Below are 24,695 nucleotides of genomic sequence, written 5' to 3'. Positions count from 1 at the left end.
GACCTTAAATTAAGACATATAAGCCTGCATCACCAAACCGCCGGTATTTTTGCTTTCTACCACTTTGACCCCAAGGGAAAGAAATTCAGGTTGTGTAGACAATTCAGTTCCAGACATTGATAACTGATGGAAAATGGCAATTCTCGTCGGCTGTTGAGACTGGATGCCTTAATGGAACCTCCACATTGAGACGCAGTCTATCTCACTTCATTAACTCCAGCAAAGCAAAGAGAGTTTGTGCGTTTCGCATCTGACGGGAATAGTTCGTCCTCGTCAAGATGTCCCTATCAATTAGGACGTGGTTTTTTTTCCCCCTCTGTAAGCATCAGACTATTAGATCAGTTAAACATAGACATTCTCAGTCCCCTCCCCCAAATTCTCCAGGGATCCCACAACTGAAGACCCTTTTCAAAACGCCGGCCCTTTCGAGACTCGTATATCCCCCTCCCCAAAAGAACCAAGACAACGTGGGATGTTTCGTTTTTTTTTCTTTTTTCTTTTGTTAAATAAATTTATTCACAAAAATCTCTTCATTTTCTCTCAATCGTCTACTGCACATGTCAAACAAAGCCTTCGTTGTGTAGAAAGTTGTTAAAACCAAGCACAATGCCCCAGTCTCTGACCGAGGTGTATACGTGTGTGTGTGTGTCATAGCACACCTTATTTTGGCCCTGAGGGTTTTAGGGAGAAGCTGGGAAAGGAAGGGAAAGAGGCGAAGAAAGGGGGAAAAAAAACACGGATGCGCAGGCGAGGATAATGCTGCATCCCATTCTGAGGTTTCAATCCTCCAATCCTCATTTTCCTACCATTTTTAGTCATCATCATCATCATCATCATCATCATCATAACATCATGAGGGACCTTGGAGGTCACCTAGTCCAACCCCCTGCCCGGGCAGGAAACCCTAGACCGTTTCAGACAAATAAATGGCTGTCTAGTCTCTTCTTAAAAACTTCCAGTGTTGGAGCGTTCACAGCTTCTGGTGGCAGGTTGTTCCACTGATTAATTGTTCTAATTATCAGGAAATTTCTCCCCCTTTATCTTAAAAATTCTGGACAATTCAGGAACAACCCCCCCCCCCCAGAGGCAAAAAAAAAAAAGTTTTAAAAAGCCAAAAATAAACCTGGATAAAGTTGTAGGAAACAGAAACCCCGGGGGGAGGGGGGGCTTTGGAGAAACAAATCACACGCGGATATCGCTTGTTGGTTTTATTACAATTTTTTTACCCCCTCGCCACTGCTTCCCCCCCCCTCCCCACCACCCCCTTTTTCTCTGAAGATTAAAAAGACCCAGGTGTGCGTGTCTTGAGGGGCCTGTAGGTCAAAGAGGGGCTGCCAGTCAATACTTTAAATTTTTTTTTTTTTTTACTGTTTCTTCCAGTGGAAGTCATCCAGCTCGTAAAAAAGTACGTAACCTTCGCTGGAGGGGATCTGATTCTCGCTGATCGGCGACACCCTGCAAAAAGAGGGGTGAAATTAGGGAAGGGGCGAGGGGGGGGAAGGAGAGAGTTAATATGCCTGGATGCATATTAGTCCTCAACTTACGTACCGCAAGGGAACTCAAATTTCCCATCCCTGGGCGAGTCAAGCTGTGAATCCAGCCCCGTTTCACGGCTTTTCTTGCCACCGTTGTTAAACGAGTCACTGCGGCGGCTAAGTTAGTAACGCCATTGTTAAGTGAATCTGGCTTCGCCCCTCGGCTTGACAGGGCACAAAGAGGGGATCGTGTGACCCCCCGAGACGCTGTGACCGTCATAAATAGGAGTCAGTCGCCAAGCGTCTGAATTTTGAATCCCGTGACCCTGGGGGACGCCAGGATGGTTTAAAGTGTGAAAAAGTCCCTTTTTTTCCCGTGCCATTGTAACTTCAAACGGTCACTAAATGACACGTTGTCAAGTCAAGGACTAGCTGTAGTAAGGTAAGTTTCCAAGCAGTTGGAATTTTGATCCCGTGAGCCACAGGGAATGCTGCGACGGCCGTTAAGGGTGGAAAAACTAAGCCCCGAGTCCCTTTTTTTTTCTGGGGGATTGTCACGTGGAACAGTCATTAAACAAGGGGCTGTGTGTCAAGGGCTGCCTGTATGACACAACTGGATGTTGTTTTCTGTCTTTCGTTTCTCCACACACCGCTGAGAACGTCCACGGACATTTCAATGGTGTGCACCATTTAAAGGCACCCGCGCACACTTACCGGGAATCGTTAAAAACTCGCCAGCCAGACTGATCCTTGCAGAAGGCTGTGTAATGACCGTAGTGGACGCTTCCGGAGTGATTGCACAAGGCGTAGAGGTTGTATACTGGGGTGCCTTGAAAAGAGAGAAAAGGGCATGTCAGCTATGCTGGAATACCCTCCTCTGCTTCCTGGATCCTTAGGCCATGTTTAAAAACGCAGGTTGGATGCTACTATTCAATCCTCCTCCTCTTTCTTAATACCTATTCCTTAAGCATCTTAGGGACTAATCACTTGGTGTTTGTATTTATGATTTATGATGATTTACGGTTATGATCATGATTTATCACTTGTTGCTTGTCTGTACACTGAGAGATTCTGCACCAGAGACAAATTCCTTTTGTGTCCAATCACACTTGGCTAATAAAGTATTCTATTCTATTCTAGTCCATTCCATTCCATTCCATTCTATTCTAATTTCTTATTCTATTCTATTTTATTCTATTCCTATTTTTTATTCTATTCCTATTTCTTATTCTGTTCTTATTTCTTATTTATTTCCTATTCTATTCTATTCTATTCTATTCTATTCTATTCTATTCTATTCTATTCTATTCTATTCCTATTTCTTATTCTATTCTTACTTTTTATTTCTTCTTATTTATATTCTATTCTATTCTATTCTATATTCTATTCTATTAATAATAATAAAGTTGGAAGGGACCTTGGAGGTCATCGAGTCCAACCCTCTATTCTATTCTATTCTATTCTATTCTATTCTATTCTATTCTATTCTATTCTATTCTATTCTATTCTATTCTATTCTATTCTTTCCATTTTCTGGTCCACTCCACTCCACTCCATTCTATTCTTGTTGCTTGTCTGTACCCTGAGAGCTTCTGCATTCCTTGTGTGTGTCCAATCACATTTGGCTAATAAAGAATTCTATTCTATTCTATTCTTTAAAAAGACACCCCAAAAGAATCATCCCCAATTCAGAAAATGACTGACCGGCCTTTTCGCTGGCAAACTCCTTCAGGTTGAGCTGCTGGAGGGGGAAATCCACATATACAGAACATTTCTTAATGGAATAGCGGGTGGTGGAAAAACGGTTGAGATCTGAGACCACCGGGGGTTAAGGAGCAAGTGACGGCTTTTGCCAATGTCGTTTTTTCTCCAAGACTCAACTCAGGCTGGGCTGCTTCCGAAGCCGCGCTTAGAGCTTTCATTTCTTTAATTCCTTTTGTTACATTTATAGGCAGCCCATTCTTGCTGTTAGGTGACTCCGGGGAGGGGGGGAAGGGGCTTACAACACGTCGCCTTTCTCCCTCTTTCTCCTGCACTTCTCCCACCCACCCACCCACCCACTCACCCACCCACCCCCCCCAAAAAAACCAGGAGAAACACAGAAGCAAATAACGGGAAAGGATACGTAGCACGAGAATACGGGGGAAGCGCTGGATGGTCAGTTTCTTGGTGCTTCGGGTCCTCTGTCGGCATTTGTCACATACCTTGGCCAAAGAGAGAGAGAGAGAAAGAGAGAGAAAAGAGTGAGTTTGGCTTGGTCACTAAATGAACTGTTGTAAGTCGAGGACTATCTACATCCAGACAGAGATCTGCTCACTTCATTCCTTTGCTGTGTATTGCTGGTGCGGCCTCTGCTTCCTTCCCTGCATCGTTGACCAATTTCACCCCCCTACCCACAACGACCGAATGGAAGCCAGAGGTCGCAATCAAAGCAAGCCAGCACGACTACAGTCCTTAATCTCCTGGGCTGAAATGTCTTCTGCACCCAGAAGAGGAATCCCCCCCCCAAGAACGGGAGGGGAAAAAAGAAAAAATCTTACTGGGGCGTTTTCAGAATCCAGCTCCTCTTCCTTGGTGAAAAGGTTGAAACAGTCGAGCAGCGAGACTTTCCCGCCGGCGAATCCTTTCTGCGAAACGCAAACAAAGCGTTGGGTTGGGGGGGAAAAAATACCCCCAGCCTCGCCGTTTGCCAGGAGGAAGCCCGAATACAAGTTAATAATAATAATCATAGAGTTGGAAGGGACCTTGGAGGTCGTCTGGTCCAACCCCCTGCTCAGGCAGGAGACCCTGTGCCCAGTTGGGGCAAATGGCTGCCCAATCTCTTCTTAAGAACCTCCAGTGATGAGTGAGTAAGTAAGTAAGTAAGTAAGTAAGTAAGTAAGTAAGTAAGTAAGTAAGGAAGGAAGGAAGGAAGGAAGGAAGGAAGGAAGGAAGGAAAACAGAATAGCAGAATAATGGAGTTGGAAGGGATCTTGGAGGTCATCTAATCCGACCCCCTGCTCAGGCAGGAAACCCTATAACATTACAGCCAAATGGCTGTCCAGTCTCTTCTTAAAAACTTCCAGTGTTGGAGCATCCACCGCTTCTGGAGGCAGGTGGTTCCACTGATTAATTGTTCTCACTGTCAGGAAATTTCTCCTTAGTTCTAGGTTGCTTCTCTCTTTGGTTAGTTTTCATCTGTTGCTTCTTGTCCTGCCTTCAGGCACTTTGGAAAATAGCTTAATTGCCTCTTCTTTGGGGCAGCCCCTCAGATACTGGAAGGCTGCTATCGTGTCCCCCCTCGTCCTTCTCTTCGTTAAACTAGACATCCCCAATTCCAGCAACCGTTCCTTGTATGTTTTAGCCTCCAGTCCTCTAATCATCTTTGTTGCTTTTCTCTGCACTCTTTCCAGAGTCTCAACATCTTTGTCAGCACGTAGTATTGTATGTGCTGCTGATAATCACCATTTTATCCCGTCTTTCCCCCCCCCCAAAAAAAAGTTTCAAACTGGCAGACACAGTTCTTGCCTGCTCCCATTTTATCCTCGGGGAAACGTGTCTGAGGTAGGCTGTCGCTTGGCTGCCGCCCTGGATGATCCCTTGGAGACTCACCTTGGGGATAGGCAGGGAGAGGTCGCAGAAAACTTCAAAGGTGGTTGACCGGTAGCCGCAAACCTGACACTTGAGGCAACTCTTCAGCTGGCCGACAAAGAGGTCTGGGGGAAAGAGAGAGAGGAGGAGGAGGAGAGAGAAGATAGGAAACGAGGTTCTGTTACTACAAGGATCAGGGTGGAATCTTGGGATCAAAACAGTTTGCCTGTTAGACCCAAAGCAACGGTACCGTCAGTCCTTGCTTAATGACTGCTCTCTTAGTGGCAAAGTGAGGGCCTACTCACCTACTATTTTACTGTCTTCTCTTTCTAAGTAGCGTTTCCACATCTGGTTAGCTTGTTCGTCGTCACTGGAAGGAGAGCAGAAACCCAAGGAGAGGGGGGGGGGGAAAGAAATTGAGAGAGAGGAAGGAAGGAAGGAAGGTGGATGGAAGGGAAGAGAGGGAGAGAGAGAGTGGGAAGGAAGGAAGGAAGGAAGGAAGGAAGGAAGGAAGGAAGGAAGGAAGGAAGGAAGGAAGGAAGGAAGGAAGGAAGGAAGGTGGGTGGATGGAAGGGAAGAGAGGGAGAGAGAGAGTGGGAAGGAAGGAAGGAAGGAAGGGAGGGAGGGAGGGAGGGAGGGAGGGAGGGAGAGAGGGAGGGAGGGAGGGAGATTGGGGCCAAAATAGAGTTATTATTGTGTGTCAACTAATGCACCCACATTTTTTAAGCAAAGAAAAACTAGTTTCCTTGGCGTTCAGGTTTTGAAAACAAGAAAACAAAAGGCGATTCATTTATTTTTACTTTTTTAAAAAAATAGTACTTTGTTTATTTTAGGACAAGTTTAAAAAAAAATAGAAAATGATACAAAAAGGAACAGCCAGCTCACTTCCAAAAACAGAACAAGGGAAAAAAAAAACACTTTACGATGAAGTCAACAGACCGTATCAAATATATGAAGCTGATACAAAAAGGCAAGCAGATACAAAGAAAATTTCACAGGAAAAAAAATGTCAAAACCAAGCGAAAGGAAGTTTAAAAAACAAAATAAAAGAAATTAATAATCCACAACAAGACAGAAAAGAAAAAGATATTTAAAAAAGCATTGATGGTAACCCATGTCTGATTAAAAAAAGGAAAAAAGCCTCCTTTACTGTTGTAAAATGTCACAAAATCTGTGCAATGGTGACACCAAGCAATAAATTAAAAGAGTTTGAATACACAATGAAATATCCTTTTTTTTTTTTGGCCCTGGCTCACCTCAAAGTTTCGGAGTCCTCTAGTACCGAGGGCCACTTAGCATCCGAGAGAATGCAGGGACTTTTACGGCCCTTCCGGTTGATCTCCACGTGGAGCCGATCCATGAGGAACTTCAAAAACTCCTGGGCGTCTTGCTGGCTAGAAGGAAAAGGGGACGAAGGATCACAAGCTGGGGTTATTTTCCAAAGTGTGAGATAAAACACACCCCAAGACAAAAGAGATTCAGCGTAAATCCTTTTTAAAAATTCAAATATTTTTTATAGATAGGCAGATATAGCTAGGCAGTACATGACCTGGCCTCTAATATACGACAGCACTGTTTCCCACATCTTACCAATTTTAAGCTGATTAGGGAATTCTGGGAATTGAAGTCCACCCCTCTGAAAGCATGCTGGTTAGGGCATTCTGGAAGTTGGAATCGACCCAGCTTAAAGCAGGCTGGCTGGGGAATTCTGGGAGTTGAAATCCATTTATCTTCAATCAAGCCAGCTAGGGAATTCTGGGAGTTGAAGTTCAGACATCTTAAAGCATGCTGGCTGGGGAATTCTGGGAGCTGAACTCCACCCATCTTAAAGCATGCTGGCTGGGGAATGCTGGGAGCTGAACTCCACCTATTTTAAATAAAGTTGCCTGCGGAATTCTGGGAGTTGAAGTCCATCCACTTTAGTAAATGCTGGTTGAAGAATTCTGGGAGTTGAAGTCCACCCATCTTAAAACACATTGGCTGGGGAATTCTGGGAACTGAACTTCTCCCCTTCTCAAAATGGCTAAGCTTGTGAAACACAGTACTGCAGAGTGTGTAAGAGTACAACTTTTGCTTCTAGTGAGCACGAGGAAAAACAGGTGGGCTGTTATACACAAGTGGAGGCGATCGGGCACGTCTCACCTGTATCCTGTAAAAGATGGGACGTATTTCTGAAAGACGGACTTAAAGCGGCTAGGGTTGGCAGCCTCGCTGGTATCGGGATGCCACAGTGTGGCGATGACGTCCGCCAAGGCTGGAAAGAAGAAGGGGACACAGACACCCATACACCGGTCAGTTTCCCTCTTACTCCGACTATCAGCATCTTGCCCAAAAGCTCACAGCATGGATTTTTCTATTTTGATGCACAATTCACTGGGTCAATAAGTTAATAGACTAAGTCTATTCTATACATCCTGTTGAGGATTAATTCCTAAAGCCTCTGCAGTTTGCAGAGAGGAGGAAGAGGAGGAGGAGGAGGAGGAGGAGGAGGAGGAGGAGGAGGAGGAGGAGGAGGAGGAGGAGGAGAAGGAGGATTATTGAGGGGTCCTTGGTGCTCTCTGAGCTGGTCTATTTTCTTGCAGACGTTTCATGACCCAACTAGGTAACGTCATCAGTGCTAGAAGGGAGTAGGGTTATATTATATATAAACAGAGAGCAAACCCCACTCCCTTCTAGCACTGAAGACGTTACCTAGTTGGGTCATGAGACGTCTGCAAGAAAACCACCAAGCTCAGAGAGCACCCAGGACCCCCCCAGTCCTCCTCCTCCTCCCTTCTAGCACTGAAGATGTTACCTAGTTGGGTCACGAAATATCTACAAGAAAACCACCCAGCTCAGAGAGCACCGAGGCAGCCTGAAAATATTCTGTATCAAGAAATATAATATTCCCCCCCTCCCTCCACCCAAATGGTTTAATTCATGGCTGAGACATTCTGGGGGTTTTCCTTTCGCTGTGGCCTTCCAACAGAGCGGCTGTTGTATCAGTGAACTGGGTGGCAGAGAAATGCCGTAAGCAAAGGAGATAAATCGTCCCCACGAGCAGACTCACGGGCTCGGTGACCCTCTGCGCGCAAACGCGGCTGGGCAAGCACACGCAGAGAGCCACGCCCTCAAATCCCGAGCTGCGAAGCTTCTCTCTGTTTGGGTGCTTGGTGGGGAGGTGGCTCTCCCAATTTGCAACCGGGAGGCTAAAAACAGCCTCCAGGTGACTGAGGGACAGGACTGCCCTGGCATTAAGGCCACTAATTATACCCTTAAGACCGGAGTGCTTATATAATCGTGACCTGCAAGGCTCGGATTAGGCTTCTCAGGAGACCAATTAAGCTCTGTGGGTAGAGGCGAGCTAGTTAAGAAAGAGGGCGGGGGGGGGGATTCTCTTCGCCACTCTCCCTTCTTTACCTTCTGTCAGTTCCTGCTGGGTCCGGAGCGTGCAGGGCTGCTCTTGCCGAAATTCCCGACGGAGGCAGTAGTCCCGTAAGGGCTTGGTGCTGCTCAGGCATTGTAGCACCGCGTTCATGAAGCACTAGGAAGGAAAGAGAGGGCCAGGTGAGGCCTCCAACTGCAGCCCAATTGGACTGGAAAGCTACGGCCAATCTAGACGGCATACTCAAAAGCAGAGATGCCACCCTGCCAACAAAAGTGCGTATGGTCAAGGTTTTCCCAGTCGCAATGTGTGGCGGTGAAAGTTGGACCCTAAGAAAGGCCGAGCGCCAAAGAATGGAGGCCTCTGAACTCTGGAGCTGGAGAAGACGCCTGCGAGTCCCCTGGACTGCGAGGCGATCCAACCGGTCGGTCCTGGAGATCAACCCCAACTGCTCTTTAGAAGGCCGGATCCTGAAGTTGAAACTCCAGTACTTTGGCCACCTAATGAGAAGGAAGGACTCCCTGGAGAAGGGCCTAATGCTGGGAAAGATGGAGGGCAAGAGAAGAAGGGGACAACAGAGAAGAAGGTGGCTGGAGGGAGTCACTGAAGCAGGAGGTGTGAGCTTAAATGGATTCCAGAAGATGATTAAGGACCGGAAGGCCTGGAGGAACATGGTCCGTGGGGTCGCGATGGGTCGGACACGACTTCGCAACTAACAACAACAACACAACAAACGGTGGGAAAAGTGCTCTCGGCCGCTCTGAAAAGGGGGAAGGAGACGAGCCCTGAATGCCAAGCCACCATCCACAGGCCAGGATGGGAGAATTGGTTAAGGAGGCTGCTTTGCAGGTGGTCCTCGGCTTAACGACCCCAAGGTTTCTGTTGCTAAGCGAGACGGTCTTTAAGCCAGCTTTGCCCCGGCCTTGGCGCCTTTCTGGCAGCGGCTGTGAAAAGGAACCGCTGCGCTTGTTAAGCTAGGAAGATGGAGCTGGGGGGGGGGGAACACACTTCTCACATATTGCTTACCGTATTGCCAAGGTTGCGTAGACCTATGTGCCCAGAGCCCAGCAGGAGTGTGTGATGTGTCTAAAGGAAACAAAAACAAGAGAAAAATGAAGGTTTGTTGTGACAGCTTGGATAACGAGGCAGTTTGAGTCACCACGTCCCCGTATTACGTGAACTAAATTCCTATGTATGAACAGACAAAGAGGACGGCCCACGACAGGTGAATGTGGCTTGTTTGAAGATGCCCTCCATCAGACTCTGGGATGCTCACCCCTTGCCAGAGTAACAGAATATCAGAGTTGGAAGGGACCTTGGGAGGTCTTCTAGTCCAACCCCCTGCTCGAGCAAGAAACCCTATCCCATTTCATGGTTCTCCAATCTCTTCATGAAAACCTCCAGTGAGGGAGGGAGGGAGGGAGGGAGGGAGGGAGGGAGGGAGGGAGGAAGGAAGGAAGGAAGGAAGGAAGGAAGGAAGGAAGGAAGGAAGGAAGGAAGGAAGGAAGGAAGGAAGGAAGGAAGGATGGATCACAGAGTTGGAAGGGGCTTTTGAGGTCTTCTAGTTCAACCCCTGCTCAGGGAGGAGACTCTATACTATTCTGTACAAATTATTGTCCCATTTCTTAAAAACCTCCAGTGTTGGAGCACCCACAACTTCTGGAGGCAAAGCTGTTCCACAGGTTAATTGTCCTCACTGTCAGGAAGTTTCTCCTTAGTTCCAGGTCGCTTCTCTCCTTGATTCGTTTCCATCCATTGTTGCTTCTTGTCCTGTCCTGGGCTTTGGATAATAAGTTGACCCCTTTTTCTTTGGGGCAGCCCCTCAAATATTGGAAGACAGCTACCATGTCCTCCCTAATCCTTTTCTTCATTAAACTAGACACCTGTCCCTGCAGCATCCTGTTGCAACTCTCCACCCACCCACCCTAAAAGCCATCAAGCAAACAGCAGCAGCTTCAAGTTCAAGGTGACAACGGCACTTCACACAACCAAGCTCAGAGAGCACCAAGGACCCCACAAATCTCCTCCTCCTCTCCAGGAACCCCACTCCCTTCTATCACTGATGAGGTTACCTAGTTGGGTCATGAAATGTCTGCGAGAAAACCACCCAGCTCAGACAGCACCAAGGAGCCCCCAGTCCTCCTCCTCCTCCTTCCTTCTAGCATTGATGATGTTCCCTAGCTGGGTCATGAGACCTCTCCAAGAAAACCACCCAGCTCAGAGAGCACCAAGGACCCCACAGTCCTCCTCACAAATCCCTTTCCTTCTAGCACTGATGATGCTACCTAGTTGGGTCATGAGACGCCTGCAAGCAAACAGCTAAGCTCAGAGAGCACCAAGGACCCCACGGTTGAATCCTGAGCTACAAAGAGTTTCTTCTAGGGGCAGTCCTAGTGTTACCTTGCTGGTCATCAGCAGAAGCCCCATCATCGCCGTATGGACGACCGACTCGGAGATGTCCGTCCCTCGGCCATTCACCTTGCTCTTGGCGCAGAGGGTGCGGTGCAGTTTCTGAGGCAGTTCCACCAAGGTGGCACCCTGGACCTCCGGCATGGCTCCAGTTGGCTCCCAGAAGCCGGCTGAAGCTGCTGCTGTGCCTCGCCCTGCTCGGTGCCGAGTGCGAAAGGACCGCCGAGCCCTCCCCGCTGTCTCTCTAAGCCATCAGCTCATGAGCCAATCCCCTTTCGCCCAGCTATTCTTGGCAATCCTGGAGGCTCGCCGCCCTGGGATTAATTAGCCAAGCGTGCTACTTTAGGGACCCGGTGAGGCAGAGGGAACGGCAGAGCCGAAGGGGAGAAAATAAAATCAAATCAAAACAAATCAGCACAAACAAACACCGGGAAGGCGATGATGGCAACCAGGATTGCCAATTCTGGAGAATCCACAAAAGAGCTAAAATGAGCCTGGAAGGGCCACAGCCACCAGCTGCCCAACTTTGGGAGAGAGGAGTCAAAGCAAGGCTTTTAGCAATGGACTTCCTGTACAGCTACACAAGTTGGCAGAAATGGCGAAGGAAGTATCTCTCCCCCCCCCACACACACACCCCTCTGGGGGGAATTAATGAATGGTTACCACCTTTTTGCCAGCACTGGACTCTCAAATGAGATGGGACAAATAGCTTGGTGGGGAGGAGGGGCAAGGCTTTTCAGCAGGGGATTGTGGCTACACAACCGAGTAAAAATAGGGACGCAGTCTCCCTTCAGATGCCCCCAAGGGGGGGGGTAAACAAACTAAAGATGTACAACAGATTAAACAGGAGACATCGGAGAAGGCAACTTAGCTGCCTCGTCAATCGGGAAAAGACGGAGCCTGCATCGAAAAAGATTTTTTTGGGGGGGGGGGAGAGATTTGCGATATCTTATGCGTGTTTCTATGGAAACAATCCACTTTTTTTTCTTATGTGTGATTAGCAACCATACCTTCCCTTCCTGCCAATCCCCAAATCTTCAAAAACAAAAACAAAAATGTGGAAAAAAAACCCCAACAACAAAAAACGGAGCAATTCCATACTCTTGAATTTGGATCGACTGCACAAGCAACTAAGGGGGTGGGGGGGAGAGAGAGAGAGAGAGAGAGAGAGAGAGAGAGAGAGAGAGAGAGAGAGAGAGAGAGAGAGAGAGAGAGAGATATTCAAACAGAAAGAATGGAATCAATAAAGGAGAATATTTGTAGCTCAGGGTTGAAATCAGGGGTCCTTCGAGCTTGGTAGTTTTCTTGCAGACGTTTCATGACCCAAACAAACAACATCATCAGGGCTAGAGGGGAGTGCGGTTTGCAGGGAGAGGGAGGAGGAGGAGGAGGAGGATGGTGGGTTCCTTGGTGCTCTCCAAGCTTGGTGGTTTTCTTGCAGACGTTTCATAACCCAAACAAGCAACATCATCAGGACTAGTGGGATTGGCTGCCAAATAAAATCTGAGGCAAATATATATATAAAACGACACACCCCTAAGAAAGGGAGACTCCCACTGACAGAGGGAAAACCAGACCAATTACAGGTAGTCCTCAACTTAACAACAGTTTTAGTGACCGTTCAGTTACTGAACAGCGCTGAAAAAAGGGACTTATGGCCGTTTTCCACACTTACAACCGTTGCAGCACCCCCGCGGTCACACGCGATCAAAATTTAAGAACGCCTGGGAACTCATGTTTAGGACGGCTGCAGTGACCCGGGGTCACAAGATCCCCTTTTGCGACCCTCTGACACTTAACATCCTTCTGACACTGGGGAAGCCAGATTCCCCTATCCGCTGCAGTGATTCCCTTAACAACCATGGCAGGAAAGGTCACTAAATGGGGCCAAACGCACTTCACTGCCGTCTTGCTTAGCAAACATAGCTTTTGGGCTCGACTGTGGTCGTTAAGCCAAGGGCTACCTGGGTCAACCCTCTCCTAAGGTTAGAGCAGTGGTTCTCAACCTGTGGGTCGGGACCCCATTTGGGGTCGAACGACCATTTCACGGGGGTCGCCAAACAACGCAGTCTGCCATTTTTTCCCTTTTCCTTAGCTGTGCTACTCCCTTTTATTCTATTGGCTTTTGAAAGCCTATAGAAGAGACTCTCTTGAATAGAGTCTAATTCTATTGGCTTTCAAAAGCCAAAAGGAATTGTACAGGCTGTCTCTGCCCTGCTGAGCCCGCCAAAAGCCCCAGTCTGCAAACGGTGCTGCACCAGTTGAGTAATCCTCGACCTACGACCGGTTGGGGGGTCGCGGCATTGAAAAGGTTGAGAACCACTGGGTTAGAGTCTGGCCAAGTGCCCCAAAGTAATTTTTCCAAGCAGTTTGCAAACCAGGGATTACAATTCCCCCCCCCCCCCCGTGTGACATTTGTCGCCGGGTTCCCGCAAACAGAAACAGCCCCTTACGGTGGCCTTGTCTTCCAGCCTGCTCAGCAGCGGCGTCTTGCTCGGAGGCGGGCTCGCCGACATCAGGATATCTTGGGAACGCCCATACTCCGTGGCCAGCGGGTCTATGTTGCAAGTCCTCAGGTAGCTCTCCGTGCGGACGGACAGGAGCGGAGCAGCGGGTCTCCCGTCGAGGCCGGAGCTCATGTTGACCCTCCGGAGCGAAGAGCTCCTCTTCAAGGCAAAGGCGCCCAGGCCAAGCTTGTGACCGCAAGAAGGGTTGTGGTCCTGCAGGGTGAGCCGGCTCAGCATTGCGCTCAGCTGCTCTTCACCGCGGCTGCCGGGGTGGCTCAAGTCGCCGATGCTGATGGACTTGGACCGCAGCAGGTTGCTCTGCCGGCACTCGGAGTCCGGCCCGCCCAGGAGGACCCCGGGAGGCATGCTGAAAGAGACGCTGCCGGAGACCGTGCCGGCTTGCGGGCAGCTGGGCACGCGGAGGGCGTGGTCGGCTTTGATGGGACCCCGGCGGGAGGCCGAGGGCCGAGGCGCCTCGCTGCGTTTGGAGCTCCTGCCTCGCTCCAGTTCCATTTTCTTGCTCCGGTCCTCCAGGTTGCCTGGCCGGGGCGGCAAAGGCCGGAGTTTGGAGGCGGTGGTGACGGCTGCGGTGGTGGAGAGCCCATTGGAGAGGGCGGAAGAGGGGCAGCAGGCACGGTGCTCTTGGCTGGGGGCCCGTGGCCCGTTGAGAAGCTTGCTGGTGGCTCTGGGCTGGGAGGTGATGGCGGCTTGTTCTCGGGCCCGGCTCAGGCGATGTTCCGAAGCTTGGGGCATCGTGGAGAGAAGGATGTGAAGAGCCCTGAAATGAAAAAAGAAAAAAAAAAGGAGAGAAGGAAAAAGCAAGGTGGTAAGCCACGATGCAAAGGATCTCATCTTGGGGAGGTGTCCCCGATTCGGATTTTTTTAAAACCTACCCAGACCTCTTGCCCCTTATTTATTGACACACGTACATATGTACACTTCTTTTTTTTAAAAAAAATGGATTTTAGGAAAGCAGCATCGCTGCAGCTTCTGACATCCCAGCCCTTCTCTTTCGTAGTTGTTTCTAGACTCCATTTTAGAACAGATGTAAAGGAGAGGCAAGTAACCTTTTTTTTCAAGGAGTAGAATTTTACTATTTTTTAAAAAAATTCTGTGCTGCTTTCAGCTCTGTTTTGATTTTTCATGAATGTGCGGGAATTAAATGATACTAATAGGGTGGTGAAAGCTCAGCCTTTCATACAACTCTCTTTGAACGCAGAGGCTCAACCGAGTGTGTGTGCGTGTGTGTGTGTGTTTGTGTGTGTGAAATTTACACAATACACACCTCTGGCAAGTGGAGAGTCCCTCAACTCTGCTGGCCCCTCGTTCACACCTCACAGAGGTGGCTGACTGCACTGGGCTTCCCCTTGGCTGTGGCCCTGCAAAAGACAGTGAGAACAATTAACCGGTGGAACAACCTGCCTCCAGAAGCGGTGAATGCTCCAACACTGGAAGTTTTTAAGAAGAGACTGGGCAGCTATTTGTCTGAAATGGGATAGGGTTTCCTGCCTGGGCAGGGGGTTGGACTAGATGACCTCCAAGGTCCCTTCCAACTCTATTATTATTATTATTATTATTATTATTATTATTAAACAGGACGCAAGGCTCACACAGGGCTCTTGTTTCATGGAAAAATGAAGAGGCACAGAGACTTGGAGGAACGACGCAGAGATGGGTTACAAAAACAGACGCAGGTTTTAAGCCTGGGGAACCGTGGAGCAGGTTGGGAAGCAACTCTAGTTCAGCTCCACCCTATCTCACGGGGGTGTTCAGAGAGAAAACGGGAAAGTCCAGCCTTTGCTTTGCAAATTCTGTTACTAGAGGCTATAGCAACAAAGAAGAATTCCACACAAACTTGCAGAGTGTGTTCCTGACCTAGCCCGCTGGCTGATAAATAACACCCTTCTAAGGGAAAAACAAGTTCTAGCTTAAAGGTAGGCAACACAGAGAAAACTGCACGTGTAAATTAACTGAAGCAAAAAAAAAATAATCCTAGAATTATTTTAAAAAATCTGCTCGCTGCCTTTTTAAAATCAAGCACTCTCCCGAATGAGCAGATGAGTAAAGCTACATTATAAAAATGGGAAATTCAAAATGTGAGCTACATCAGCCCATGAGTAGAGCTGTAGAAATGGACAGCAACATGCGCTTCAAGAATAGAGGCGTTTTTTTCTCTAGATATCAGCCCAGAAATAAATGCTGTTTTTAGCTTCAGTGCCAATAAACTGTCCTTAGACCTATCCTTTTAGGATGAGCCTTAAAAAGAGTTAATTTGCAACAGCAACCATAGAGGCGCACTGGATAGGAAACCACACCATCAGCAATCAATATTGCGACAAATTATGACAATTAACAGACTTTTTTTTTTTCCCCTGAAAAATACACCGAACAGAGCCAGGAAGGAAAAAGGGATAAGAAGAGGAATCAATTTCCCATCTGAATCCCACTCCCTAAATACAGTAATCAAAATCTGAATATAAGTGATCAGATCTAACTGGAAACTCCCTAAATGAACAGTGGAGCCGTACAGTAAACAGCTCCAAGGCTGCTTATTAGCAAGCAGATAATCAACTAGAAATCGGGAATATTGAGTGTAAGATACTGTTAGCGCAGAGATTCTTTTTTTAAAAAAAAACCAAAACTTTTGAGTTTACATGCTCTTGCTGAAATACTAAGTCTGGGAAGGACACTTTTAGTAGGGGTGCAGGGATGTGGAACTACTGTAATTAACATAGCTGGGAACAATAGGAATTGTAGTTCCTGGCATCTAAAAAGGACCACACTGAAGGGAGGCTTATTGGTGTGTCTGGGAGGGAGAGGGAAGATGGGAAGGAAGGGAGGGAAGGAAAAATAGAGGGAGGGAGGGAGGGAGGAAGGAAGGAAGGGGGGGGAGAGAGAGAGAGAGAGACAGAAAGGAGGGAAGGAAGGAAGGACAGAGGGAGGGAGGGAGAGGAAAGGGGAGAGGGAGAAGAAGAGAGAAAGGGAGAATATATATACATATATATAACCTCAGAAAATACACACACACACATACACACACACACATATATTTTTATGATGCATCTGGTCAGCCTAAATTTGGGAAGAAGAAATCTTTTGCCTGTAACTCTTTGTTAGCAATCCAAATTTAACACATACATACATATTTACACACACACACACACACACACACACACACACACACACACATTCTGCCATTAATTTATCCTAGCCAGCAGAGGCAACATCTGCAACTGGAGCCCTCCAGAAACCACTTCTGCTGGGGGGGATAATGGGAATCGGAGTCCTGCACATCTATAAACCACCCCTTATTGGAAGGGATGGGGAGAAAACCCATAAGAATAATTCATTTTGGCTCTTCCCCGCCCCCCACCCGGGGCTGGGCCGGGGTCTTTCCTCACCCGTCCTTCCCCGCGGGCTCCTTTGCGCTGGAGACTACCTTTCCCATCTCTCCGGCCCACAGATGGGCCCAAAGCCTTGCAGCCACGATGGGAGTTGTAGTCCTCCGCTTCTGGCAGGCTGGGGAGGGTCTCGGGGGTCCCCCAGCCTCGGGGGCAGCGCCTCCTGAGATGGCGGGGACCCCTCCCCATCTTCGACCCGGCGCAGGGGGGGTCACCTGCCCCCCAGAAATGGGGGCGCCTACCCCCCCAAGGACCCCTCCCCTGAGGCCGAGACTCACCCACCTCTCCCCCCCCCGCCTGCAGGTTACATAATAATGCCCTCCCTCTCCACGCCCCTTCCCCCCCCGTGTGACACCTATATAATGTATAGGCAGCGCCCTTTCCCCCCCCCTCCCGCCCCCCAAGGGCCTCTCCGCATTCCCACAGCGCCGGGGCACCTCGGTTACAACGGCGTTCTCGAGACCCCCGGTCGGTGGGCCGCTCGCCCAGGCCCCCTCAGCGGCCCCGACGCCCCCTCCGCTGTCCCCGCACCCCCCAAACACAACCCCGAGCCGCGAAGGCCGTCAAGCGTGGGGGGGGCCTCACCGCCGGCGCGACGCCATGGCAACGACTCCTGCCGCTCCGGCCGCCATCTTTGTTTCTCCTTGCCCTCCCGCGCCGCGTCGCGCGTTGCCCCGAGCACGGCCGGCTTCGCCGACGGCTTCTGCGCAGGCGCAGGCTGGCGACGGCCGGCTCCGGAACGCGCCGCCGCCAAGAGAGACGGCGGTCGAGCGTGGCGCATGCGCAACTCCGTCTCGTTCTCGGGTTGTTGGTTTTTTTGTGGAACGTCCTCCAGGAAGCGCTTCTTGTTTTCCTCCCGGCCGGGCAGAAGCCACGCGCTCCTCTGGTTGCCACGGCAACGGGGAGCCGCTTTCCAGCAAGGCCTTAAAGAGGCCACAGCCTGTTTTTCAGAAGTTGCTGCTTTGCAATGTTTATGATCAGCCTTTCTCCAGTGGGATTCCTGGGAAAAAAATAATTATATAGGATCCCTTTATTCCTCAATACAAAAATTGCCTCAATAGGGTGGGCTCAAAAGGTCAGCCCCTTCCTAAGCATAACAATGCTCTGTAAATCCATTGGAAATGTCCATCTTGCTGTCCGAATTTGTGGACACCTAACCCTAAGTGGATTTGCCCCAACAAGATACACAAATATATGCCAGTTGCCAAGTGTCTAAATTTTTGAATAGACCCCCCCCCCCCGAGCACAAGCTAAAGAATTTATTTGCAAATCAGAAATGAGCTTCACGGGTATTTTGCACAATCCAGCGGGACCAATTTTATAGCATAAATTGGCAGAAAACCTCAAGTCGTGCTCTTCAAGAGGTCAATCTGTCTGGTCTTGTTTCAAGTTGTTCGCATTCTATGTTTTCAATAACCTTTTAAACCACTTTTTAAAAAAGCAGCATGCAAATTGCAATGGGTGTCCAATGTTCTGAAAAATTGGCATGCTGGTATTTTTCTTAAATAAATAAATTAGGTCATATACGTCTTGGTGGACTCCAAGTTACGGTTACAGACCAGAAGGATTATTTTTAATTTGTTTTTTGCTAGAGAGACACAATGCACAGACTGGCTAGCAATCCACAAGAAGAAATTAGACACAGAAATATATGACAGTCAGTATCAAGGATCCGAGTGCCGGAGGGTCCTGGCAGAATTAGTGAGGTGGGGGCTTCATTTGTCTTTGTGTTCGATTAGCCCTTTGAATATCAGATCAGGAATCTCTACAGCCAGCCATGGTCCCAGCTGTAAGACAAAGGAAATAACCAAAAATGGACAAAGTGAGTTTTTGTACGACACGCAAGACTAGACAAAAAACAGAACTAGACTTATAACCATCACTGAGCCCATAATTGCAGCTTGTCAATAAACAAGACATCACATGACCAACCCAAGTTTATAACTTTTTTTTTTTTTTTTGCCATAGTCATTAAGGGAATCTGGTCAGAAGATTGCAGCTGATTTTACAGCTTTTTTTGCCACCGTTAAATGAATCACTGCAGTTTTTAAGTGAATGACACGGTCATTAAACAAAGCTACGTCCCTTCACAAACTTCCCTTGTCAGAAGCCCAGCTGGGAAGGACGCAAATGGTGATCACACAACTCCAGGATGCTGCACCCAATGTTAAATAACACCTGTTGGTTATCAAGCACTCTAATTTTGATCACGTGACAACAGGGGTCACCGTAATAGTCGTAACTTGCAAAAAACCAGGTCGTAAGTCACTTTTCCCAGCATTGTCGTAATTTCAAATAATCACTAAACAAATGATCGTAAATCAAGTGTTACAAAAAAAAAAATAGTGAAATCTGTCACTGTGGTATCTGCATCCAACCTAACCCAATTTTTTCTCCTTTTTTTTTTGAAATTCTTCTCCTTCCAGCCAAATGCTCCCCAACATGTCAGAAACTCACCCCCAAGGCCATGAGGTGGGCTAGTCCAAACTTTGGTACGTTCCGAGCCCACAAGGGCTTGAAGTGGTCTGTCAGGCATATCTTGCCTCCCCTACAAGAAAAAAGAGAGAGTGTCAGATTTTAAGAAAGTGCAATTGACACAATACAGGAGATATCGTCGGCATCAGATCAATTTCCCTCGAACAAGTGTGAATTTTAAGCACAACTGACCTGTACATTTTGGCTGTTTTGCCATCCAGTTCTGGAACGGCGATTTCTGGTGCAGTAGATGGATAAGTAACTGGAATCTGAAAATGAAGCAGACTAGGAGTGGCAGGCAATTCTTAGGAAAGAAGTCACATCAGGATGGAGAAGAGACCACGAATACAAATTAATTCAGAAATAGTAAAGGGGAAAAAGGAATAAGAAAACATCAAATAATAGATTGGGTAAAACTCACATCAAACTCGACAGCAAATTCGTATTTTAAGAGGTTGTGGACATACCAACACTTCCCAAACCACCTACAGAGAGAAAAACAGAAAGGGAAAAAAGAACTAAGGTAGCTATCAACTTACAAACGTTGTTTTGATGACTATTCAAAATTACAACGCACTGAAAATAGTGACCGTTTTTCACATTTACGACCGTTGCAGCATCCCTGTGGTCACGTAATCAAAATTCAGATGCATGGCAATTGATTCATACTTATGACGGTTGCAGTTTCCCTGGTTAATTGTTAATTGGTTAATTGTTCTGTCCAGAAGTTTCTCCTTAGTTCTAGGTTGCTTCTCTCCTTGATTAGTTTTCATCTGTTGCTTCTTGTCCTGCCTTTGGGTGCTTTGGAGAATAGCTTGACTCCCTCTTCTTTGGGGCAGCCCCTGAGATACTGGAACACTGCTATCATGTTCCCCCTCATCCTTCTCTGCATTAAACTAGACATACCCAATTCCAGCAACCGTTCCTTATATGCTTTAGCCTCCAGTCCCCTAATCATCTTTGTTGCTCTTCTCTGTACTCTTTCTAGAGTCTCAACAGATGCAGCATGCATTCCCTCAATAAATATATATTTTTTTCTTTATCTCCCTTACCTGGTACCTTCCTTGTTGGATTCTAACCTGAACCAGTCATTGTCAGCGTTCTTATTGTTCTCCACGTACTACAGGAACAAACAAACAAAAAAGGCATTTTGCAAAGCAACGAGGGATGCTTCAGGCAGGCACGGTCCTGCCTCAACTTTTGCAAGTCCAACTTTTACGTTTGAGGCTGCTGTCTCCCTTGACCGTCTTCCCCACGACCGTATTAAGTGGCATCACTAGAGGGGAAGGAACAGACGCGTTCTTGCGTCCTGGCTTAGTTTTGGCCCTCTGGAGCCACCGTCGGCAACGCGAACCGTTGAAAAAAGCCACGGTAGCCGCCGGAATATAATTTCCCCTGCCTTTAAGTAGACAAAGTACGGACCTTAATGAGCGCTTGGTACTCCTCCTTCAACCGCTGGATCCATAGCTCCCGATCCCGCGGCCCGGCGTTGGTTTTCAGCAGCGGCAACGCAGCCACTACCCGCCGGGTCGCCTCGTCCGCCATCTTTACTCAGGGAGAAAGAGGAAGGCTGGACCGGAAGTGGCTTCACTAACCTAAGAGCAAAGCAGCCACAGTCAGCCTCCTTATCAAGGCCGAAGGGCTTCAACCGGAAATGCGTGAGGAAAATAGGGAAAGAACTGGAGCCGCCATGATGACTGCTGGCGGAAGTTCTATGCAAGGAGAGATTGCACTACTATATCTTATGTGTAAAACGAATGAGTTGCGGGTAGAAGGAAGGTCGTGATGGGATGCGAGTGACGCATCGCGCTAAGACTAACCTGGTTGTTTTGCGCTTGCCACATATTGTGTGTATGTGTATTTAAATTATATTATATTATAGGTAAGTAGGTAGATAGAAAAACAGATATGAAGATAGAGATAGATAGACAGACACATAGATATAGATAGATAAACAGAGAGAAAGAGAGAGAGAGATAAACAAACATAGATATAGAGAGACAGACATATAGACATATAGATAGATAGATAGACATATATATTGATAGACATAGATAGAGATAGAGAAATATAGAGAGATAAATAGACAGACAGAGATAGACAGATAGACATAGATAGAGATAGAGAAATATAGATAGATAGACATAGATAGAGATAGAGAACTATAGAGAGATAAATAGACAGACAGATAGAGATAGACAGATAGACATAGAGAGATAGATATAGATATATACAGGTAACCTACGACCACAATTCAGTCCAAAATTTCTGTTGCTAAGTGGAACAGTTGTTAAGTGAATATTACCCCACGTTACGATGTTTCTTGCCACAGTTGTTAAGTGAATCAGTAGTAACACGGTTTGTTAAGTGAATCCGGCTTCCCCATTGACTTTGCGTGTCAGAAGTTCGCAAAAGGGGATCACGTGACCCCGGGACATGGCAACCGTCATAAATAGGAGCCACTTGTCAAGCGTTCACATGCCAAGTGTCTGGATTTTGATCACATGACCACAGGGATGCTGCAATGGTCGTAAATGTGAAAAATGTTCATGTATATAGTATTGTGTATCATTGAATCATGACCTCTGTAGATATATTATTGTTGTTGTTGTTAAATATTTATAAAGGTGGTGAACATACCTAATATTCCTTCCTCCTATTTCCCCTACATCTGTATGCAGATGACCTGCTCTGTTACCTGGAGCTTCTCCTACAATTCAAAGACTCTAGTCCTCATGGTGCTAAATGAGATTCGAGTTCCTTAGAACCAAAAGCCTGGCAGGGGGTTCCCGAAGCTGATGACTTAGATGGCTGGGTGAAGCCAGGCCGGGATTCCAGGAAGCCAGGCACCCCAAAAAGCAGGAAACCAGACCGGAAGTAGGTGTCCAGGATGCAAAACTGGGACACCACTGGGCACCCCTTAACACCCCGAGTTTTCAGTCAGATTAGACACACAGATACAGAAAGGAGAACCAATTTGTCTTTATTTATCTACCAGCGTTAGGATCTCAACAGTTTCGATTCAGGGAAAAGTGCCAGGATTTTGCTAAATATATACCCTGGACAGAAGGAAACGGAGAACTCATTTTTTTTATATATATATATATATAATATTTTATTGGTTTTCCAGTTTTACATTTGAGTACATGAAAAGCAACGTGGTGACTGGGTTAATCAACTGTTCAGTAACAGAAATTTTGGGTACCAATCTCGGGTTACATCATCAACTATTTCTTCTCTTTTTGCCCTTAAAATTTACTATGTCGTATTTGAACTAGTACATTTCTGATTGCATCGAATTCAATAAAAACTTCATGATTACACTTATCAACTTAGACATATCTTAATAGGTCTTCATAAACAACGGAGAACTCAATTTTGAGAGAGTCCACTTCACGCTCCTTCTTCGGCGGGTTGCTGGGCCTGAACAGGGAGGTTGAACAATTGGGCCACTGTTTGCTTCATCTGCTCGGTGAGAGGAGTAAAGCTGTCTTGCAATTGCTGATACACCGACCTGCACGGAGGGGGGAAAAGGAAAAAAAAAAGGGGGGGGAAATCAAACAGGAGAAGCTTACTCCTTTTTCTACTCCACAGAAGCACCTCAAGCCGCTTTTAACTCAGGGCCCTTCCGCTGCAAGGCAGACTGCCGCCAAACGTGAAGGTTTCACGTTTAATAAAATCAATTACGCCTGCGCCGAAATTCCAGGCATTATCTGAATATAAGTCCTCGAGTTCCAACAGGTCCTTTAGGGACCCTTCAAAGTTACAACCCTTTTTATGACCCTTTTTTCTCCCCACTTACGACCGTTGCAGCGTCTCCGTGCCACGGGATCAACATTCGGACGCTTGGCAACCGGCTCGCATTTACGACGGTTGCAATGTCCCTTTGGCGACCTTCTGACCAGCAAAGTCAATGGGGAAGCCGGATTCGCTTAACGACCGGGTTCACTCACTTCACAACGGCAGCGACTGACTTAACAGCTGTGGCAGGAAAGGTCGTAAGAGGGAGGGGGCAGTGTCTCACTTAGCGACATACATTTTGGGCTGAATTGCGGTCGTAAGTCGAGGACCAGAACGGAAGAAGGGACTTAGCGAAAGAACAGCGCTTACTGTATTTGGCTTCTTATGTCTTCTACCGTCGTTTGCCCAAATCTGTCGATGGAGGAAGTGAATCCTTCGGTTTGCTGTTGCAGCCTCTGGATCAATTCAGTGAAGGTGTTTGAGACTGGAACTTGTGGTTCTTCCTCAGCTTGACGTTTCACTAAACTACCTGTGTAAAATACACAGAAAACATGGATGAGAATCAAGAGCTCAGCAGCCCCAGGGTCACGTGATCAAAATTTCGGCATTTGTCAACTGGCTCATGTTAGGTCAGTTCACCACCTTGAGTGATTACTACTACTACTACTAGTACTATTTATTATTATTATTATTAATCATTGCACAGTCAGCCAGATGTTCAGACTGGGTTTGGCATTTTTGTCTACCTATCGAGTCATTAATAATAATAATAATAATAGTAAAGTTGGAAGGGACCTTGGAGGTCATCTATTATTGTTGTTATTATTATAACAATAATAATAAAGTTGAAAGGGACCTTGGGGGTCATCTAGTCCAACCCCCTGCTCAGGCAGGAAACCCTATACCATTTCGGACAAATGGCTGTCCGGTCTCTTCTTAAAAACTTCCAGTGTTGGTGCATTCAGAGCTTCTGGAGGTAGGTTGTTCCACTGGTTAATTGTTCTGAATGTCAGGAAGTTTCTCCTTAGTTCCAGGTTGCTTCTCTCCTTGATTAGTTTCCATCCGTTGCTTCTTGTCCTGCCTTCAGGCGCTTTGGAGAATAGCTTGACTCCCTCTTCTTTGGGGCAGCCCCTGAGATATTGGAACACTGTATCGTGTCCCCCCTCGTCCTTCTCTTCATTAAACTTCATTAATAATAATAATAATATTTCTACAGCACTCATGCAATCACTGATACACAATTCTAATATAGCACATTATGAATACAAACACAAATATAGGTTTAAGTAGAATATGAGCATATATAAAGATATATAAAGATATAAATTATGCCAGAAAAGGACAGGGCTGTGACCCACAAAGGGGAAAAACTATGATTGATTTTGTTCGGTGAATAATAATTAACCCCGTTTTGTAAATATCAGCTGATAGATTGGGATCCTTCCAAATATTCTCTTTTCATTGGTGGAAAGCTGGCCTTTCCCAAACCTTCCAACTGTCCACGTCTCTGTTCAGGCGTAATATTTACTCAGAAGTCAATAGCACCAAGTTGGCTGCTTGTTAAAAAATACACCCTCTACTTTTACGTACCTTTTACATGGTAAATGCTGATCAGCAGGAGAATCAAGGCAAAAGCTTTCATTTTCTCACACGCTTTGAGTTCAGCCTTTGGGAGAGAAAGGGGGACGAAGAAAGGGAAACAGACAGAGAAAGGAAAAAAAATATCATTAAATGTCATTCCTTGCCAAGCTCG

The 24,695-nt window shown here is 47.1% G+C and overlaps 2 protein-coding genes across 5 annotated transcripts; both read right to left on the bottom strand.

Moving 5' to 3' along the window:
- Positions 1-475: 475 nt before the first annotated feature.
- USP21 (ubiquitin specific peptidase 21) lies at positions 476-18,121 on the bottom strand. 4 transcript variants are annotated; one of them, XM_039363239.1, is made up of 14 exons: positions 17,312-18,121; positions 14,611-14,704; positions 13,272-14,103; positions 9,436-9,495; positions 8,445-8,568; positions 7,188-7,299; positions 6,302-6,439; positions 5,351-5,415; positions 5,067-5,170; positions 4,016-4,102; positions 3,601-3,679; positions 3,180-3,287; positions 2,190-2,304; positions 476-1,455 (listed from the first exon to the last, which is right to left on the bottom strand). In XM_039363239.1, exons 1-14 carry the CDS (start codon positions 17,505-17,507, stop codon positions 1,365-1,367), a joined length of 2,205 nt encoding a protein of 734 aa, XP_039219173.1. In that variant the 5' UTR covers positions 17,508-18,121; the 3' UTR covers positions 476-1,364. The 4 variants fall into 4 exon arrangements, with proteins under 4 accessions (XP_039219173.1, XP_039219175.1, XP_039219174.1 ...); XM_039363241.1 differs by lacking the exon at positions 17,312-18,121 and adding an exon at positions 17,164-17,210; XM_039363240.1 differs by lacking the exon at positions 17,312-18,121 and adding an exon at positions 16,727-16,915.
- A 150-nt stretch (positions 18,122-18,271) lies between these two features.
- Positions 18,272-20,785, bottom strand: UFC1 (ubiquitin-fold modifier conjugating enzyme 1). The gene is made up of 6 exons (XM_039363248.1): positions 20,624-20,785; positions 20,254-20,321; positions 19,623-19,686; positions 19,394-19,470; positions 19,184-19,274; positions 18,272-18,513 (listed from the first exon to the last, which is right to left on the bottom strand). The coding sequence occupies exons 1-6, from the start codon at positions 20,744-20,746 to the stop codon at positions 18,442-18,444; spliced, it is 495 nt and encodes a 164-aa protein (XP_039219182.1). The 5' UTR covers positions 20,747-20,785; the 3' UTR covers positions 18,272-18,441.
- Between the last annotated feature and the right edge of the window lie 3,910 nt (positions 20,786-24,695).

The sequence above is a fragment of the Crotalus tigris genome, unplaced genomic scaffold (genome assembly GCF_016545835.1).
Source record: "Crotalus tigris isolate CLP2741 ecotype Arizona unplaced genomic scaffold, ASM1654583v1 scf7180000019553.37968852642:3898890, whole genome shotgun sequence".
NCBI classification, from domain to species: Eukaryota; Metazoa; Chordata; class Lepidosauria; order Squamata; family Viperidae; genus Crotalus; species Crotalus tigris.
Note: the sequence above shows the minus strand (reverse complement) of the source record. Positions and strands in the feature narration are given on the sequence as shown.

What these genes read in the sequence shown, in the direction of transcription:
- UFC1 (XM_039363248.1), bottom strand. Translation starts at nt 20,746, where the DNA reads ATGGCGGACGAGGCGACCCGGCGGGTAGTGGCTGCGTTGCCGCTGCTG. An exon ending in AGTACCAAGCGCTCATTAAG is followed by an intron (nt 20,322 to 20,623) that starts GTCCGTACTTTG and finishes TTGTTCCTGTAG; the next exon opens with TACGTGGAGAACAATAAGAA. An exon ending in AATTTGCTGTCGAGTTTGAT is followed by an intron (nt 19,471 to 19,622) that starts GTGAGTTTTACC and finishes CTTCATTTTCAG; the next exon opens with ATTCCAGTTACTTATCCATC.
- USP21 (XM_039363239.1), bottom strand. Translation starts at nt 17,507, where the DNA reads ATGCGCCACGCTCGACCGCCGTCTCTCTTGGCGGCGGCGCGTTCCGGA. An exon ending in GCCATGGCGTCGCGCCGGCG is followed by an intron (nt 14,705 to 17,311) that starts GTGAGGCCCCCC and finishes TGTCTTTTGCAG; the next exon opens with GGCCACAGCCAAGGGGAAGC. An exon ending in TCTCCCTGCCTATCCCCAAG is followed by an intron (nt 4,103 to 5,066) that starts GTGAGTCTCCAA and finishes TGCGTTTCGCAG; the next exon opens with AAAGGATTCGCCGGCGGGAA.